General features: G+C 41.6%; 1 protein-coding gene across 1 annotated transcript in view; it reads left to right on the top strand.

Annotated features, from left to right (window-relative positions):
- Positions 1-21095, top strand: part of DEPDC1B (DEP domain containing 1B) — a 118056-nt gene that overhangs the window by 40207 nt on the left and 56754 nt on the right. The window contains exons 3-4 of the mRNA XM_070056735.1: positions 9170-9305; positions 18312-18439. Of these exons, the coding sequence (XP_069912836.1) occupies positions 9170-9305; positions 18312-18439 (264 nt within the window). The remainder of the gene's footprint in view (positions 1-9169; positions 9306-18311; positions 18440-21095) is intronic.

The raw sequence follows: 21095 nt of genomic DNA, 5'->3' as shown, positions 1-21095 counted from the left end.
TTCTGATATCTGTGTTGATTAGTCCATTGCTTCTGTTTGTCACTCATGCATGTATCCCTGAATAATATGGTTTTTGTTTCTGAACTATTTTTCCCTGTTTCTGACTTTTATATAAAAGCTATCATCTGGCTTGTTCTTCTGTTTCCCAGTATTTTTGATATTTATCCATATTGATGTATGTAATTATAGTGCCTTAAATTCTTATAGCTGTATTGTTTGCTATCAATACATGACCATCTATTTAATATCCTGTGCTTGGAGGTTTGGGTTGCTTCCAGGTTTTTGGTATTATACACATTACTGCCATGAACATTTGTAGACCTACCACCTTCTGTACACATGCACGAGTCTCTTTAGGATACTTGGAGTTGCCTGGGAGTGGAATTTGTTCAGTGCATATTCAACTTTATTAGATACAAGCTGTTTTCCATAATGGATATACTGATTTTTATTCTATTACTACAAGATATTTGATATTAACTGACTTAAGCTTTTGCAAATCTAATATCTATGAATTATGGCCTCATTGTGATGTTATTTTGAATTTCGTTGATCAGTGATGGGATTGAATATCTATTTATATGTTTATTCATTGTTCCTGGTTCCACATCCAGAAATGCCTGGTTCATATCTTTTTATCTTTTTCTGAAGAATTTTTTTCTTATAGATATTTAACATTTTTAGAAAATATGCTAGATATCAATATTTTTCAGTTGTATGGGCAATAAAGAGCTCTCTTTTTTTTGAATTTAATTTTATTTGAAAGTCAGAGACAGAGATAGAGACAGAGACAGAGAGATCTTCTATCTGCTGGTTTGCTTCCCACATACTTGCAACAGCCGGAGCTGGAGCAGGAGCCCAGTGTTCAGTGCAGGTCTCCCACATGGTTGGCAGGGACTGTAGTACTTGAGCCATCATCTTCTGCCTCCCAGGGTATACATCAGTGGGAAGCTGGATTGGAAATGGAGGAGCCTGGACTTGAACCAGTTGCTCTGATATGAGCTGATGGCATTCCAATCAGTGTCTTGATTGCTGTGCCAAATCTCTTACCCCTTTAGCTCACTTTTTTTCATTTTATTTATGGCAACATGATGAACAAAAAAGTTCTCCAGTTTCATGAAGTTAAATGTATCAGTCCTTTTTGTTACGCTGCATGGTTTTAATATCTTGCTTAGGAATCTCTTCGTTACCCAAGAGCAGAGAGCCAGTTTCTTATCCTGTGCCGTAAGGTTAATGGTTTTGCTCATGTTTCTTATTTAAGGTGTGGCTTGGGGATTGCTCTGGTTTTCTATTGCTGAAAAACAATCTACTCTCAACTTGGGAGGCTTAAATTAATTTTATTTTGCTCATGGGATTTGTGTCAGAGAGCTCTGCTGGCTGTTTGCCCTTTACCCACAGTTCATCAATTAGGCTAGAAAATTCACTCATAAGATAGCTTTTTTCTTCTTACAATCGTGGAGCCTTTGTGCGTCTTGGTCTCTCCCTCTATTTATGTGGTCGGGGGTGGGGAACCCTTTTTCTGCCGAGGACTATTTGGATATTTATAACATCATTCACAGGGCATATCAACATTTTAAGATTTCTTTTAATTTTATTTTTTTAAAAGGCATTTTAGTTTTTTTTTTTTTTTAAAGATTTATTTATTTACTTGAAAGAGTTACAGAGAAGAGAGGCAGAGAGAGAGAAAAGTCTTCCATCCAATTGGCCACAACTGCTGAAGCTGCGCTGATCCGAAGCCTGGAGTCAGGAGCTTCTTCTGGGTCTCCCACGCAGGTGCAGGGGCCCAAGGACTTGGGCCATTTTTTATTGCTTTCCCACCCCATAGCAGAGAGCTGGACTGGAAGTGGAGTGGCCGGGTCTCAAACCGGTGCCCATATGGGATGCTGGCACTGCAGGTGGCAACTTTACTTGCTACGCCACAGTACATAGATTTGTTTTATTTATTTGAAAGGCAGAGTTACAGAGAGAGAGACATACAGACAGACAAAGAGAAGGAGAGACCGAGAGAGAAAACCTTCCAGTTGGCCTTAATGGCCAGGGCTGGGCCAGGCTGAAGCCAAGAGCCAGGAGCTTCTTCTGGCTTTTCCACATGTGTGCGGGGGCCCAAGCACTTAGGCCACCCTCTGCTGCTTTCCCAGGTGCAGTAGCAGGTAGTTGGATTGGAAGTGGAGCAGTCAGGCCCATATGGGATGTTGGCATTGCAGGTGGTGGCTTTACGCACTACGCCACACTGCCGGCCCCAATTGTCAACTTAAAAATTAGCCTGCTATAGATGAATTGAATTTTGCATCCCATCTGCGGTTACCTTGGCAGGGCTAGACCAAATGATGTCTTCGGCCTTAGAAGGCCCACAGGGTGAACGTTCACCACCATGCACTAGAGCGTCTGCGTGTGGGTGATGATGGTCTTAGGGTAGTTGCCATGCTTAACCTGGTGGCTAGCTCCCAAGAATGAAGCTCCCAGGAGCAAGTATTCCCATCAGGAAAGAAAACTGTCCGTCAGCTAAGGTCTGTGCTGGAAGTTCTGCTGTATTTCACTTGTCAGCTCACTCACTGGGCTTCTGATGGGGGCGTGCAGTCACCTCAGGGATGGCAGATATTGCGTTTGCCATCCTTAGAAAATACAAGCTGTCATACTTTGCCTCCAGCCATAACAATATTGCTTTCATGTTCAAGCTGCATTCACCCTCCCCATCAAGACTTTAAGTTTCATACTATTATGACGTTACATACAGCAAGCATTAGGTGCGTATCTCCCATTCCTTGATTAGGGCTCAGGTCTGCTTCCTAGGAGTGATTGTCTGTGAATCCTGGCTCTACCTCCTGGACTTCTGGCTCTGCATTCTGAGTCATTCTTTCTTTTCCATAATAAATGACCTGTATTTCCAGTGGGGGTAACTTTCTCAGATACTTCTTGCTTATAGACATTTGAGAGTGTTGGCTGATCTTTTCATTTTGAAATGTTCAAGTGGATGTGTTCTTCAGGTTCCAATTGAACTGTACCAGGATGGTGATTCTGCTAGTACTGTTATCTTAAGAATGTTGAGTTTTGGGGCTGGCACTGTAATGTAGTGGGTAAAGCTGCTGCCTGCTGTGCCAGCATCCCATATGGGCATTGGTTTGGGACCCGGCTGCTCCACTTCCAGTCCAGCTCTCTGCTTTGGCCTGGGAAAGCAGTAGAAGATGGTCCAAATGCTTGGGTTCCTGCACCCACATGGGAGATCCAGAAGAAGCTCCTGGCTCCTGGCTTCGGATGGGTGAAGTTCCAGCCAACGCAGCCAACTGGGGAGTAATAGTGGATGGAAGACCTCTCTATTCTGTCTCTCTCTCTCTCTCTCTCTCTCTGCCTCTCCTTCTCTCTGTGTCACCCTGACTTTCAAATAAATAAATAAATAAATCTTTAAGAAAAAGAAAAAATGTTGAGCTTTCTTATGAATCTTTCGTGGTTTATTGCATTAGGTAAAATTACACATAACAGATCCCTTTGACAGGCTCTCTTCTGTATTGGGCCACTTACAAGTCTGTTATGGTGCAACACCCTTCAAATTTTAGGAACCTGTGGTGTAATGTGAAAGCCTGGTGCTTGTCCCTGGTTCCTGCCATAGAGTTCCTAAAACCATTCCCTGAGTGATTGGAGTACCTTTGGTTATTCATAATGAGCCCTTGGGAGCCTCCTGCGTTTATGCCAATGAAACTACTTAGAGATTTTTCAGAAAGAAGGAATCATGAGAGGATTAGAGTTGGAACTGCAAGCCCCACCCATCACCCCTGGGGAAGTGATGGGAAAGGGCCTGGCTGTAAGCTTTGAGAGTCTGGGTTGTGGAATCTTCAGCACCTGGAGGCGAGGGAAGGCGCATGCCCAAAGGGGGAGTCCAAGCTCTATGTGGGCTCCCTGCCTCACGTCACCCTTATCATGTCTTCCCCTGGGTGTTCATCCCCATCCTTTATGATCTCTTTTATAAGAAACAGGTAAACAAAGTATTGTGAACCATCCTAGCAAGTTGTCAGTCTCAGGAGAAGGAGGGCTGGGAAGTTCACCCGAGAATGATTTTTTTTTTTTTTTTTTTTTTTTTTGTGCAAATCTGGAGCTTTGGTGCTCCTTGACTTCAGTTTCTTTCCACGCCATTTCTCATCTTCTGGGGAATTGTCCTGTCATTTAGGAGTGTCACAACATGGTGGCCCTAGGGTAGTCACACTTCTTGGTTACTGGTTTCCAAGAGGGAGCTTTACAGGAATGCATGATATGAGAGCGAGAGTTCAAGAGGCATGAAGAGAAGCCAGCTAGTTAAGGGTTAGTGCTTCTGCCATATTTTGTTTATAGAAACTTAAAGCTCACTCAGACTCAGCAAGAGTGGGGACGTGCACTCTGCCTCTTGACACAGCAGCGGCAAGCTCACGTTGCAGAAGGTCGTGTGGTCTGGGGTGCCTGGTCAACAACTCTGGGAATGTGAAGATCCTTGGAAATGTGGCAGTCTGCCGAGGAGTGCAGTTTCACTTTTCACAATAACCAGGGGATGGCGCCGTGGCTTAGTCGGTAAAGCCGCCAACTGCAGTGCCAGCATCCCATATGGGCTCTGGTTCGAGTCCCGGCTGCTCCACATCCAATCCAGCTCTCTGCTATGGCCTGGGAAAGCAGTAGAAGATGGCCCAAGTCCTCGGGCACCTGCAGCCATATGGGAGACCCAGAAGAAGCTCCTGGCTCCTGGCTTTGGATTGGCACAGCTCTGGCCATTGCAGCCATTTGGGGAGTGAACCAGCACATGGAAAATCTCTCTCTCTTTCTCTGCCTCTGCCTCTCTGTAACTCTGCCTTTCAAATAAAATAAATAAATCTTTTTAAAAAATGGATAACCAGTTGGCACAGTACTTACCTTGTTTTTCCACTGATTTGCAGTGTCTACTCTGTTATAAGCCATGTTTTTAAACATGAGTGTGTTCATCTCTTTTTCTAGGCATGGCCATTTTAGAGGGGCCGTTGGGCAGAATCTGGAGAAAATTTTGTTAGTCACAGCAGGTGTGTTGGAAGGTGCCACCAGTACTCGAGTGGGTAGAGGACAGGGCTGAGGCTAAGCGTTCTGCTGAGACTGAGTAGCTATGGTTGCAATGCTGAGATTAGGTAGCTGTGGTTCGTGTCATCCATCAGTATCGCTCTACCACATTGTCTTCATTGGCTTTGATTTTTGGTAAGGTAAGCCACTGCAATTTGTTTTTCTTCTTTAAGAATGTCTTGAGGCAGACATTGTGGTATAGCTGGTTAAGCCACCGCCTGCAACACCAGCATCCCATATGGGCACCCATTTGAGTCCTTGGTGTTCCACTTCCAATCCAGCTCTCTGCTAATGTGCTTGGGAAAAGCAGTAGAAGATGGCCCAAGTCTTTGGGCCCCTGCATCCATGTGGGAGACTGGGATGGAGTTCTTGGCTCCTGGCTTTGGCCTGACCCAGCCCTGGCTGTTACAGCCATCTGGGGAGTGAACTAGCAACTGGAAGATCTCTCTTTCTCTCTCTCTCTCATTCTCTTTCTAACTCTGCCTTTCAAATAAATAAATCTTAAAAAGTTCATGGAAAATGGAAATAAAAGCTAAGTTTACTTATTTATGTATTATTTTGGTAGATATTGTGCAGGGAGTGTTTTTTTTTTTTTTAAGATTTATTTTATTTATTTGAAAGGCAGCCTTAGAGAGTGACAGAGATAGACAGATGCAGAGAGAAAGATCTTCCACCTGCTGGTTCACTCCCCAAATGGCTGCAATGACCAGGGCTGGGCCAGGCTGAAGCCAGGAGCCAGTAGCTTCCTCGGGGTCTCCCCCGAGGAGGTCCAAGTACTTGGGCCACCTTCCACTGCTTTCCTTGGTGTGTTAGCATGGAGTTGAATCAGAAGTGGAGCAGCTAAGACTCGAACCAGTGCCCATAGGGGATGCAGGCATTGCAGGCAGCGGCTTTACCCACTACACCACAATGCTGGTGCCAATAAGTTTATTTTAAAACCAATGTCTTGGGGCCGGCACTGTGGTGCAGAGGGTTAACACGCTGGCCTAAGCACTGGCATCCCATATGGGCGCTGGTTCAAGACCCAGCTGCTCCTCTTCCAATCCAGCTCTCTGCTATGACCTGGGAAAGCAGTAGAAGATGCCCAAGTCCTTGGGCCCCTGCACCCGCTTGGGAGACCCGGAAGAAGCTCCTGGCTCCTGGCTTTGGATTGGTGCATCTCCGGCTGTTGAGGTCAGTTGGGGAGTGAACCAGCGGATAGAAGACCTCTGTCTCTGCCTCTCCTCTCTCTGTGTAACTCTGACTTTCAAATAATTAAATAAATCTTAAAAAAAAAAGAAAACAATGTCTTGAAAACAATGTCTTGATTATTTTTAGCACTTCGCATTTTCATGTAAGTTTTATAATCATATTTCATGAAAAACGTTTCGTTGGATTTCATCGTCTCTCTATCTTCATAGGGAAAAGTGGTATTTTATGATGCGGAGTCTTCTTATTCACTAAAGTATATTTTTCTGTCAATTTAGTTAATATCTTTCAATAAAGTTTTGTAGTTTTTTTGTTAAAGGATTTGCAGATCTTTTGTAGAAGATGGATTTATTTTATTTAATTAATTAATTAATTAATTTATTTATTTTTGTTCAGGGGCTTTTCTCTCATGGGCCCTAATTTCCCTAGGTGAAAAATGTGGCCTTTGAGCCACATCATTTCTAAAGGGCTGTCAAGTCCAATGTTAGAAGATTAAGATATTAGGATTAAATTGATGACTTCCAATGCACAAAATAAAAGCAGTCCACTGGAGGGAGCTCCTCTGCATTTTATCTCAGCAAGGTAGCCAGACTTCTGGGAGAAGATAGCAGGCCTTCTTCTGATGGCTGTGAGCAGGGAGCTCATCTTCTCTGGGTGGAGGGAAGAAGTGACTCCCTGGCGTGTCTTCCATCACTGTTCTGCAGTGAGAAATTCTACTCTGGGGCTGGGAGTTTGGTGTAGCAGTTATTGCCGCTATGGGGTGCTCAGAGTCCCTGGGTGTGAGGCGTGGCTCTGCCCCTGATCCAGCTTCCTGCTGATGCACACCCTGGAGGCAGCAGGTGATAGCTCCAGTACTTTGTTCCCTGCCACCCATGAGGGAGGCTCACATTGGGTTCCAGGCTCTTGGCTTCAGCCTGGCCCAGTCCTGTCAGTTGTAGGTGTTTGGGGAGTGGACCAGTGAATAGAAGATCTCTGTCTCTCTGACTAATAAATAAAAATTTAAATTAAAAAAAAGTAAAAGAGATTCTACTCTGCTGTTTGGAAGATATTCCCTATTTCTGAGTTTGGGAATACCAGAAACACATATTTGAACCTAGAAGGAAATTTATATATCATCTAATTTAAATTGTGATTTAGAGAGACTTTTACATTCCAAAGGAAACATATAGTTCATGGGAAAGCCAAGCTTAGGAACTCAGGTCCAAAAATGTTTACATCAGGGGCTAGTGCTGTGGTGTGGTAGGCTAAGCCTCCACCTGCAGTGCTGGCATCCCATATGGGCACCAGTTCATGTCCTGGGTGCTCATCTTCTGATCCAGCTCTCTGCTAATGGACTGGGAAAGCAGCAGATGATGGTCCAAGTACTTGAGCCCCTGAACCTGTGTGGAAGACCCGGAAGAAGCCCCTGGCTTTGGATTGGCTGAGCTCCAGCTGTGTGGCCATTTAGGGAGTGAATGGAAGACTTTCTGTCTCTCCCTCTTTCTGTCTCCTGATTCACCTTGATATAAACTTTCCTTGAAAACTATAGACATGAGCCAGTGTGTGATGTACGGGGCTGTGAACTAGCAGATGGAAGATTCTTTCTCTCTCTGTCCCTCTGTGTCTCTCACTCTCTGTAGCTCTTTCAAATAAATAATTTTTAAGAAAAGAAAAAAGGCCGGTGCCATGGCTCAATAGGCTAATCCTCCGCCTGCGGTGCTGGCAGCATCAAGGCTCACGGCAGGAAGCAGTAGTGCTGTTCCTGTGGACATGGGTCCAGGGAATTAATGTTCAAGGCTGAGCCCCAAACCAAGTGGGGCATTGCCTTATGTACAGTCTTAGTTTCTTTGTCTCCCTCGAATATTTGCATACATTTCATTTGGACATTTTAAGGCTACAGGGTTGCTGTAGGTTACACATTCCCACACAGGTACGAATTGTGCCACGTTGTTCTTTTTGTTGTTCTGGGAGGGCCCTCAGCGTTTCCCTTGCTCCGAGAGTGCCCTTGGCTTTCCTTCTGAGAGCCACTCCCTCACTGGGGGGCTTTCTAGGCTGCTTTCCCAATAGATTTCTTAGACTGAAGTTTCAGTCTCTGTGCCAAGTGTTGGTTACTTGAGGGAAAAAGTATGAGGCCAAATGGTTTTCATGTTAATATACTCTTCCTTAGCAAGTATTACTCAGATTTTTCTATTGATAATTCTCATTTATAATATGCCACCTGCAGATTTTGGAGTTATGAGATAGAAAGGATTTTGAGTTGGTGAAAGAAACGGCTTACCCAGGCATCCTACTAAAAACATCTTTGATCATGAAAATCAAATGATAAGAAAATGGATTTTATTTATTTATCTAAAGCGTGTATCATGTAATTGCTTCCTGTTTTTCCCCATAAATGCTTTTTGTTGGGCCTAATGAATGAATATTTTATTTTTTAAGGATTTATTTATTTGAAAAGCAAAGTTGTATATAGAGAGGGTGAGACAGAGAGAGATCGATCTTCTCTTCACTGATTCACTCCCCCAAATGGCTGCACCTGCCAAGGCTAGGCCAGGTCAGGCTTAGCCAGGAGCCTGGCTCCACTCAGGTTTCCAGGTTGTTGGCAGGGGCCCAAGCACTTGGACCATCTCCCACTGCTTACCAGGCACATTAGCAGGGATCAGAAGTGAAGCAACTGGCACTTGAACTGGTGCTCCAATGGGATGCTGGTGTCACAGTGGGCAGCCTAACCTGCCCTACCACAGTGCTGGCCCCATGAGTGAATATATAGATATATAGATATGAAATAAAACAAAAGATACAATTAGATGCAACCAGTCATGTGTAATAATTTGGTTAAGTGTGGGCTCATTAAGTGTGGAATTACTGCATAAATTTGCAAGGGCACAAGACCTGGATATTGTTGTTAAAATGTCAGTGTCTGCCACTGCTGCAATAACAAATCGTTCTTGGTTTTTAGGTTTCCTCCTTCCTCACCTCTGAAACCATATCCGAAAAAGCCCTCGTCCCAAAAGGATGTTATTAAGTTCCCAGCGTGGAGTGATCCCCCGCCAGGCACTTCGCAGGAGAACATCCCAGTGAGGCCGATTGTGATGGTGAGTGCCGCGACTCACGGGTGGAGGGGGTGGCCCGCGGCTGCGACCTTCTGTCCCTTATGAACAGTGGTGTGGAAGCACTGTAAAACAGTATCGTGATTGTCCCCAGCTGAGGGACCAGTGACCGGGCAAGACTGGCCCTCACAGGTTTTCTCTCTTGCCTGTCGCCATCTTGATTGAATACATGGTAACTGCTTTCATAGGTTCAGACTGAACAGATTTCTCTCCAGACTCCTTATTCTTGTCCTGTAATTTATTCTTTCCCACTTTGTCGTCTTCTCCTAAACTTTGTTATTAATGATTGACAGTTGAAAATGAGAAGGTTAGGTTAGGCCATGGAGTATTATAGAATGACTTCTGATACAACATATGAACAAATGTAGATTTTTCCAGTCCTGGGAAAACCTCTGCTCGTGGTAGAATGGACTACCTCTTTTCTGTATACCTTTTCCTTAAAGTATCTTCAGTATGGGGCCTGTGCTGTGGGCTTAGCAGGTTAAAGCGTGGACTGCAGAGCCAGCATCCCATATGGGATCTGGTTAAAATCCAGCGCTCCACCTCCAATCCAGCTCCCTGCTAACGTGCCTGGGAAGGAACGGAGGATGTCCCAGGTCCTTGGGCCCTTGCACCTATGTGGGAGACCAGAAAGAAGCTCCTGGCTCCTGGATTTGGCCTGGGCCAGCCCCGCTGGTTGTGGCCATTTGGGGAGTAAACTAGCAGAGGGAAGATATCTCTCTTTCTCGGTCTCTATGTATCTCCTTCTCTCTCTGTAAGTCTGCATTTAAAATAAATAAATAAGTCTTTAAAAAAAAAAAAACTCCAGTAGAAGACTACTGCAATTGAGGTAATGCAGAAAAATAAAAATGCAGAGAAAAACTTTATAAGGCAAGACAATTTTAAAGAATTGAAGTAACACCGATGCTCTAATTGAATCTGGATTTCTAAGCTAGATGTCCAAAGCATAGTTTTCTTTGCAAAGATATAAAGTAACTGTTTTTAGGCAGTATAAATAAAACAATAATTTTTTTTCCTTTTTTACATTTATTTTTTATTATTTCAAAGAGTTATAGAGCGAAAGGGAGAGGGAGACATACAGAATATTCACCTGCTGATTCACTCTGCAAATGGCTGTAACAGCCAGGGCTATGCCAGGTGGAAGCCAGCAGCCCAGAGCTGCTTCTGGGTCTTCCGCTGGGTGCAGGGGCCCAGGCAGTTGGGCCGTCCTCCTCTGCTTTCCCAGGTCATTATCAGGGAACTGGATCAGAAATGGAGCATACATGTCTTGAACCAGTGCCCAAATGGGATGTCAGTGGCAGCTTCATACAGCTAGCTACATGACAGTGCTGACCCCATTAATTCATTTTTTTCTGAAAGGGTTGTGTTGCATCTCAGTTTGGAGAGACTAGTTAAGCAGCTTAGATTTTATCACAAATAATTCAAGGAAAGGAATGACACCAGTGTTAGAAGTGGGGACTCCATGAAAGCTTGTAGATTTGTCAAGGATGGTGATAAATTTGGTTTTAATTATGTGAGAGATAAAGCTGGGTTACAGTAAATGGAACTATCTAACACGCAAAAGGAGATCATGGCCCTGGAACTTGGAGCAGAGGTCATAGTGGGTATCATAACTTATTCATTCAATAAAGATAATATTTCATGTCACTTGTATGCTATGCATTGTGCTGGGTTCTGCAGATGCAGTAATGTGTGACTTGGTCTATATTCTAAAAGTACTTACAAGTGATTGAAGCATGTAATATGAAATAGGCTGTTAAAGAAATAGAAATACAAAAGATATTTGAGGACCTTTGGATTTATTTCTACTAGGGAGTATTAGTTACCATCTGATAGTTCCTCTTCAGGTGAAAATTAAATCACACACTCCATGAGATCAGGTACTTTTTTTTTTTTTAAACTTTTATTTAATGAATATAAATTTCCAAAGTACAGCTTATGGATTACAATGGCTTCCCCTCCATAACGTCCCTCCCACCTGCAACCCTCCCCTTTCCCACTCCCTCTCCCCTTCCATTCACATCAAGATTCATTTTCGATTCTCTTTATATGCAGAAGATCAGTTTAGCATACATTAAGCAAAAATTTCAACAGTTTGCTCCCACACAGAAACATAAAGTGAAAAATACTGTTTGAGTACTAGTTATAGCATTAAATCTCAATGTACAGCACAGTAAGGACAAAGACCCTATATGAGGAGTAAGTGCACAGTGACTCCTGTTGTTGACTTAACAAATTGACACTCTTGTTTATGGCATCAGTAATCACCCTAAGCTCTTGTCATGAGCTGCCAAGGCTATGGAAGCCCCCTGAGTTCACTGACTCTGATCATTTTTAGACAAGGCCATGGTCAAAGTGGAAGTTCTCTCCTCCCTTCAGAGAAAGGTACCACCTTCTTTAATGCCCTGTTTTTTCCACTAGGAACTCACTCGCAGAGATCTTTCATTTAGGTCATTTCATTTTTTTTTTTCTTGCCAGAGTGTCTTGGCTTTCCATGCCTGAAATACTCTCATGGGCTTTTCAGCCGGATCCGCATGCCTTAAGGGCTGACTCTGAGGCCAGAGTGCTGTTTAGGACATCTGCCATTCTGTGGGTCTGCTGTGTATCTCACTTCCCATGTTGGATCATTCTCTCCCTTTTTTATTCTATCAGCTAATATTTGCAGACACTATTCTTGTTTATGTGATCCCTTTGGTTCTTAGTCCTATCATTATGATCAATTGTGAACAGAAATTGATCACTGGGACTAGTGAGATGGCATTGGTACATGCCACCTTGATGGGATTGAATTGGAATCCCCTGGTATGTTTCTAACTCTACCGTTTGAGGTAAGTCAGCTTGAGCATGTCCCGAATTGCACATCTCTTCCCTCTCTTATTCCCACTCTTATATTTAACAGCAATCACTTTTCAGTTAAGTTTCAGCACTTAAGAATAATTGTGTATTGATTACAGTATTCAACCAAAAGTATTAAGTAGAACAAACAAACAAAAAAAATACTAAGAGGGATAACATATTAAGTTGCTCATCAACAGTCAGGGTGAGGGCTGATCAAGTCACCATTTCGCATAGTGTTCATTTCACTTTAACAGGTTTCCTTTTTGGTGCTCAGTTAGTTGTCACCTATAAAGGAGAACAAGTGGTATTTGTCCCTTTGGGATTGGCTTATTTCACTCAGCATAATGTTTTCCAAATTCCTAACAGGGATCACTTTTCAGTTAAAATTTAAACCCCTAAGAATAATTGTGTGTTAATTACAGAGTTCAACCAATGGTACGAAAACAAAAAAAATACTAAATGGATAAAGTATTACACACATTCACTCACACACTCCATGAGATCAGGTACTTTTTAATTTAATTTTGAAGTTTTCATTTATTTTAAAAAAATTTTTCCCAGAAACCTTTTATTTTTTATTATTTTTAAAAGATTTATTTATTTGAAAGGTGGAGTTACAAAGGGGCAGAGGCAGAGAGAGAGAGAGAGGTCTTCTGTCTGCTGGTTCACTCCCCAGATGGCCACAAGGGCCAGAGCTGTGCCAATCCAAAGCCAGGAGCCAGGAGCTTCTTCCAGGTCTCCTACGTGGGTGCAGGGGCCCAAGGACTTAAACTGTCTTCTACTGCTTTCTCAGGCCATAGCAGAGAGCTGGATTGGAAGTAGAGCAGCTGAGACTCGAACCAGAGCCCGTATCTCTACTTGGTACTGCCAGCTATCCAGACACCTTTTATTTAAGGAATACAAACTTCACGCATTTCATAAATACAATATTAGGAATATAGTGATTCTCCCACTATATCTACCCTCCCACCCCTCTTCCTCCTCCCTCTCCTAATCCCATTCTTAATTTTTTCTAAGATCTATTTTCAATTAACTTTATACACATATAATTAACTCTATACTAAATAAAGAGTTCAACAAATAGTTTGAAAAATAAAACTGTTCCTCAAAAGTTGAGACAAGGGCTATTCCAAGTTATTGTATCTTTTTATTTTTTTTCTTTTTTTTTTGACAGGCAGAGTGGACACTGAGAGAGAGAGACAGAGAAAGGTCTTCTTTTGCCGTTGGTTCACCCTCCAATGGCCGCCGCGGCCAGCGCGGTGCGGCCGGTGCACCGCGCTGATCCGATGGCAGGAGCCAGGTACTTATCTTGGTCTCCCATGGGGTGCAGGGCCCAAGGACTTGGGTCATCCTCCACTGCACTCCCTGGCCACAGCAGAGAGCTGGCCTGGAAGAGGAGCAACCGGGACAGAATCCGGTGCCCCGACTGGGACTAGAACCCGGTGTGCCGGTGCTGCAAGGCGGAGGATTAGGCTAATGAGCCGCGGTGCTGGCCCCAAGTCATTGTATCTTGAAATGTCACTTTCACTTCTATAGACTACCTTTTAGGTACTCTATTATTTATCATAGATTAGAGAGAACATATGGTATTTGTGCTTTTGGGACTGGCTTATTTCACAAAGTATGATGTTTTCCAGTTTCATCTATTTTGTTGAAAATGACAGGAATCCCCCCCCCCCTTTTTTTTACTGTTGTGTAGTATTATATGGTGTACATATCCCATAATTTCTTTATCCAGTCTTCAGTTGACAGACCTTTGGGTTGATTCCACATCTTAGCTATTGTGAATTGAGCTGTGCTAAACATGGGGGTACAGATAACTTTCATAGGCTGGTTTTATTTGACTTGGGTAAATTCCCAGGAGTGGGATGGCCTCTTTACTGAGTGGCTCTTTATTACTGATTCAATTTCTGTCTTGGTTATTGGTGGTCATGTTTTCTGTGTCTTTGTGGCTCAATTTAGGTAGGTTGTGTGTGTCTAGGAATCTATCCATCTGTCTATCTAGGTTTCCTGATTTGTTGGCAAACAGTTGTTTGTAGTAATTTCTGATGATTCTTTTTATTTTTGTGGTGTCTGTTGTTACATTTCTTTTTTTTATCTCCAATTTTATTGATTTGGGTTTTCTCTTTTTTTAAGTTAGTTGGGCCAATGGTTTGTGAATTTTATTTTTTCAAAAAACTTGTTTTTTGTTTTGCTGATCTTTTCTCTTCTTTGGGTTTCGATTTTATTTCTTTTCTAACTTTAATTATTTCTTTTCTCCTACTGTTTTGGGTTTGGTTTGCTGTTGTTTTTCTAAGACCTTGAGATGTATCGATAGCTCATTTGGTGCCTTTCCAATTTCTTGATGTAGGCACCAATTGCTATGAACTTTCCTCTTAACTCTGCTTTTGTTTTATCCCATAAGTTTTGATATGTTTAATTGGTGTTTTCTTTCATTTCCAGAAATTTCTCCAGTGACCCACTGTTTATTTAGGAACATGTTGTTCAGTCCATGTGTTTACATATATTCTAGAAATTCATGAGTTGTTGATTTTCTGCTTAATTCCATTGTGGTCAGAGAAGATGTATGGCATGATTTTGATTTTTTTTAAATTTGCTGAGGCTTGCTTTATGGCCTAACATGTGGTCTATCCTAGAGAAAGTTGCATGCACTGATGAGAAGAATGTTTATTCTGCATCTGTAGGATAAAAACTTTTATAGATATCCATCAGATCCATTTGGTCTGTAGTGTTGATTTACTCTGTTGTTTCTTTGCTGATTTTTTGATTGATCTGTCCACTTCTGAAAGAGGAGTATTAAAGTCCCTCACTACCATTGTTTTGGAGTCTATGTCTCCCTTTAGATTGATTAGCATTTCTTTTAATAGCCAAGTGACCTTTAATTCGGTGCATATACATTTATCATAGTCCCATCTTCCTGTTGAATTGATTTCTTATTCATTGCACAGTGCCCTTCTTTGTCTCTTTTAACAGTTTTTGTGTTAAACTCTATTTTGTCCGATATTAGGATGGCTACACCACCTCTTTTTTTGGTTTCTGTTAGCATGGAATATCTTTTTCCATCCTTTCACTTTCAGTCTGCAAACATCTTTGTTGGTGAGATGTGTTTCTTTTGGGCAGCAAATAGATTTCTTTTTTCATTCCACCAATTTTTTGAATTGTATTTCTGGCATTTTGTCAATCTCTTCATCTTCCTTTGAGGGCATCATATTGTCTTCCTTATTCTTGTTTCTTGGTTTACTGTCATTATTGTTAGGCATTTGTGGTGATACTTGTTTTTTCCCAGTTCATTGCCATGCAATTCTTTTTTATTTCTGTGATGTCTGTTGTTATATTTCCTTTTTCTTCTTTAATTTTATTGATTTGGGTCTTTTTTTGCCTTTTTTTGGTTAGTTGGGCCAATGATATGTCAATTTTGTTTATTTTTTCAAAAAACTATCTCTGTGTTTTGCTGATCATTTGTAAGTTTTTTTGCATTCAATTTTGTTGATTTCTTTTCTGATTTTAATTATTTCTTTTCTCCTACTAATATTGGGTTTGGTTTGCTGTAGTTTTTCTAGATCCTTGAGATGTATTGATAGCTCATTTATTTGATGCCTTTCTAATTTCTTGATATAAGAACCTAAACTTTCCTCTTAACACTGCTTTTGCTGTATCCCATAAGTTTTGATATGTTGTGTTGTCATCTTCATTTCAGGAAAGTTTTTGATTTCTTCTATGACCCACTGTTCATTTAGGAGTATGTTGTTATGTCTCTATGTGTTTGCATATGGTCTAGCGATTCCAGGGTTGCTGATTTCCAGCTTCATTCCATTGTGGTCTGAGAAGATGGTATGATTTCGATTTATTTGAATTTGATGAGACTTGCTTTATGGCCTAGTATGTGGTCAATCCTGGAGAAAGTTCCATGCACTGCTGAGAAGAATGTGATTCTGCAACTGTAGGATGCAAAGTTCTATAGATATATGTTAGATCCATTGGGCCTATAGTGTCGATTAAATCTGCTGATTCTTTGTTGATTTTCTGTCTGGTTGATCTATTCATTGCTGAAAGTAGAGTATTGAAGTCCCCTAATACTATTGTATTGGAGTCTAAGTCTCCCTTTAAGTCCTTTAACAATTCTTTTAAATAGCCAGATGCCCTATAATTAGGTGCATATATGTTTATAGTAGTTACATCTTCCTGTTGAATTGATCCTTTAATCATTATATAGTGCCCTTCTTTGTCTCTTTTAGCAGTTTTTGTATGAAAGTCTATTTTGTTTGGTGCACCTGTTATGTATGTCCAAAATGGCGCCTGCTCTATCGGCTTGTCACAGTACACCTTTGTAAAGTGATTGGAGAGAGAGAAACGTGTCCATCCCATCCTTTTATTTTTTTCCTCCTTTAGTTTGACTGTACCCCTCACCCCCTACCCCCACCCCCAGGCTTCAAACCTTGTTCCCTCTAAGCTGTTGGTGCTGGTTTTTTGCCAGTGTCCCAGGCTACTGCAGTCTCGTCTCACCTCACTTTCCAGTGCTGGTGTGTAGGCTCTTGGCTGTGGAGTTCTGAGCCATGGACGCCCACACCTTCCACATAGGTCCACCATGTCCCTCCTATTTAGGTAGAGTTTCCTCTCCCGTTTTTTCCCTAACTCTTCCCTGAGACTACACTATCTCCACTTTTTTTAAACTGTCTTCTGGGCTAGGGCAGTAAGTTCCCTCCCTACTCTGCCATCTTGGAACCTCAGGATCAATATTTTCTATCTACTGGTTCACTCCCCAAATGGCAGCAGTGGCCGGGCCAGGCCGAAGTCAAGAGCCAGGAGCCAGGAGCCAGGAGCTTCTTCTGGGTCTCCCACATGGATGCAGGGGCCCAAGTAGTTGGGCCATCTTCTGATGCTTTCCCAGGCCATCAATAGGGAGCTGGATCAGAAGTGGAGCAGCTGGGACTCAAATGGGTGGGTGCCCATATGGGATGCCAGCGCTGCAGATATAGGCTTACCCTTCTCCACCACAGTGCCAGCCCCCGGATTTCTTTTGTAATTCAGTAATTAAGCAAAAAACAAAAGAAAAACAGATTAAAAAGAATTTGCTTACTCATTTCCAAATATGAAGGTTTTCCTCTAATACTACTTTTGCCAAAAACTACTAAAGTAACTCTTTGCAAATGACTTCTTATGTGTTCTTTTTTTTTTTTTTTTAAAGATTTATTTATTTATTTATTTGAAAGAGTGTCAGAGAGTGAGGGAGTGACAAAGAGAGGTCTTCCATCCACTGGTTCACTCCCCTAGATGGCCACAGTGGCCAGGACTGGGATAGGCCAGACAGGAGTCAAGCACTTCTTCCAGGTCACCCATGTAGGTAGCTGTGGCTCAGGCACTTGGGACATTTTCTGCTGCTTTCCCAGGTGCATTAGCAGGGAGCAGGATCAGAAGTGAAGCAGCTGGGGTCATATGAGTTACTAATGTCTTGAAGACAGCTTTACCCACTATGCCACAATACGGGCACCTGTTTTTTGTGTTTTAAGCTCAAAATTCTCAGTGATTTCCAAAAGGATGTTTTATGATTTATGTTTAGTAGCTTAAGTGTGAGAAAAGAGGTTCTAAGAGTATTAAGGGGGTAACATGGTACGAACTGGGGCAAATGAGTAGCCTCTCCGACTTTTCATTGTTTTCTGTATAGGGCATCTCTGCCCTCTGTAGCAGTCCTTGGGGTGGGACTTCCTTTCCAACACTGTTCTTATTTGATATATGCTTGTAAAAAAGAATTCTTGAAAATACTGCATTTTAAACAGTCACTCAATTTGGACAGTCAGTTTGGATATTCCTTCAGTTAATTTTGATTAACAAAATTTTATTTCACTGCCACTTCACTGATTAGTGAACTCCTACAAGAAAAATCCCACTTAGTGTCATGCATATTGCCACAGCTATTTTGCAACTCATGAATATTCCTTTATAGTATGACCCAAACTTTAAGAGCCATTCTTTACTTTCTGAGGTCTGTGCAAATAAAATTAGTTTGTATTTCTACTTATTTTAAACCAAATTATACATAGATGAAGATATTGCTCAGAAAATGATACCATTTTATATTGAAACATTTGTTTTTTTCTTCCTGTCCTTTCTCTTTCCCTCCTTCTTTTCTACTCCCCAATGCCCACTTCCCATTAGAACTCTGAGATGTGGTACAAACGGCACAGCATTGCCATTGGAGAAGTGCCAGCTTGCCGACTCGTCCGCCGCAGACAGCTGACTGAGGCCAATGTGGAAGAGATTTGGAAGTCTATGACATTATCATAGTATGTACATTTGATATTAATGAGGAATTTTAGTGATTTTTTTCTATTTTGCTTGCTTATTACTCTGCATATTTAATTTTGTGAAATTATAAGAATCTGAACTTTGCCTTATTTGCAGCTGTGTTGCTTAGAAAACATAATTTTACTGAGTTCTGAGGGTTGTTTTTGTTACTATTTATATAGTAGTTAAAAATAGGAACTTAAAAGTTCTAAACCTTCTAGTAACACTCAAATCTTAAACCTCATAAAACTCAAAATGGAAAATTTGATCTCCTAGATAATTTGATATAACATAGGTATAATAAAAATTAACAGTGTTAGAGTAAAAGCAGTTTTTATCACTAGAATATACTGGTAGCAGTTTCTCACTTTTGGATAAGCTACTGTTTGTTTTTATAATATTTTTACTTATATAATTTATTAGTCATTAGGACCATGACTATAATGTAAATTAAAAATATGTTATCTCTGGCCTGGCTCTGTGCTGTAATGGGTTAGACTGCCTCCTGCAGTGCCACCGTCCCATGATGGAGCTGATTCAAGTCCCAGGTACACCACTTCCTTTTTTTTAATTTTTATTTTATTTTTTCCCAAATAAACCTTTTATTTAATAAGCACAGATTTCGTAAGTACAACTCTAGGAATATAATGATTCTTCCCACCATACCCACATTCCCACCACACCTCCTTTTCCCTCTCCCATTCTCAGTCCCTTACTCCATTAAGATTCTTTTTCTATTAACTTTATATACAGAAGACCAACTCTATACTTAAGTAAAGATTTCAACAATTTGCGCGCGCACACACACACACACACACAAACTGAGAACAAGTTTTACAGTTAATTCTCCTAGTACAACTCATTGAAGCTAGAGGTCATGCATGGGAAGTGCACAGTGAATCCTGTTGTTAATTTAACAATTACCACTCTTATGTATGACACCAGTGATCATCCGAGGCTCTTGACATGAGATGCCAAAGCTATGGAAACCTTTTGAATCCACAGTCTCCATCAGTATTTAGACAAGGCCATAAGCAAAGTGGAAGTTCTCTCCTCTCTTCAGAGAAAAGTAAATCCTTTTTTGATGGCTCCTTCTTTCCACAGGAGTCTCACTAACAGAGATCCTTCATGTAGGACATTTTTTTTTTCCCCACAGTGTCTTGGCTTTCCATGCCTGAAATGTTCTCGTGGGCTTTTCAGCCAGACCAGAATGCCTTAAGGGCTGATTCTAAGGTCAGAGTGCTATTTAAAGTGATTGTCATTCTATGAGTCTGCTACGTGGACTGCTTCCCATATTTGAACATTCTTTCCTTTTTAATTCTATCTATTATTATTACCAGACACTTGATCTTATTTATATGATCCATTAACACTGAATCCTATCTATATGATCAATTTAACACTTAATATGGTCACTTAAACACTTAGGATGGCATTTTTATCACCCAGCTTAATGGGATCTGGGGTCCCATGGAAAATTTTAAACTGTAACCTTAGAAGTAAGTCTGTAGGAATGTATGCAGAACTGTACAGCTTAACAGTAATAAACTTCTTCCTCCTTCTCTTAGTCCCATTCTTATTTTTTACTGAGATCTATTTTCAGTTGACTTTATACACATAAGATTAACTTTATGCTAAATAAAGAGTCCAGCAAATAGTATGAAGAAGAGAGGGAAAAAAAAAAAAAACTTCAGACAAGGGCTGTTCAAGTCATTGTTTCTCAAAGTGTCAATTTCACTTCTGCAGATTTCCTTTTAGGTGCTCTATTATCACAGATCAGGGAGAACACATGATATTTGTTCCTATGTAATTGGCTTATTTCTTTAAGTATGATGTTCTCTAGATTAATCCAGTTTGTTGCAGATGACCAGATTTCATTTTTTTTTCTATTGCTCTGTAGTATTCCATAGAGTGCGTATCCCATAATGTTTTATCCAGTCTTCAGTTGATGGGCATTTACGTTGATTCCATGTCTTAGCTAATGTGAATTAAATGGCAGTAAACATGGGGGTGCAGATAACTCTTTTAATTGCTTGTTTCATTTCTCTTGAGTACATTCCCCAACTCCTTGGTCAAATATAAGTTGGTTGCAGATACTTGGGTTGATTCCTGGCATTTCTATTCTGTTCCATTTGTCTATCCATTTGTTTTTGTACCAGTACCAGGCTGTTTTGATTATAACTTCCCTGTAGTTATGTCTTGAAATCTGGTATTGTGATCCCTCTGGCTTTGTTTTTTTGTTTGTTTGTTTTTTTTTGTTTGTTTGTTTGTTTTTTTTTGTTTTTTGGCAGGCAGAGTGGACAGTGAGAGAGAGAGAGAGACAAAGAGAAAGGTCTTCCTTTTGCCGTTGGTTCACCCTCCAATGGCCACCGCGGCCAGTGCGCTGTGGCCGGCGCACCGCGCTGATCCAATGGCAGGAGCCAGGTACTTATCCTGGTCTCCCATGGGGTGTAGCACTTGGGCCATCCTCCACTGTACTTCCTGGCCACAGCAGAGAGCTGGCCTGGAAGAGGGGCAACTGGGAAAGAATCCGGTGCCCCGACCGGGACTAGAACCTGGTGTGCCGGCGCCGCAAGGCGGAGGATTAGCCTAGTGAGCCGCGGCGCCGGCCCGGGCTTTGTTTTTGTTGTATAAGATTGCTTTAGCTATTTGGGG

This window comes from Oryctolagus cuniculus, chromosome 14 (assembly GCF_964237555.1).
Source record: "Oryctolagus cuniculus chromosome 14, mOryCun1.1, whole genome shotgun sequence".
NCBI classification, from domain to species: Eukaryota; Metazoa; Chordata; class Mammalia; order Lagomorpha; family Leporidae; genus Oryctolagus; species Oryctolagus cuniculus.
This window is presented reverse-complemented; position numbering and strand designations above follow the sequence as displayed.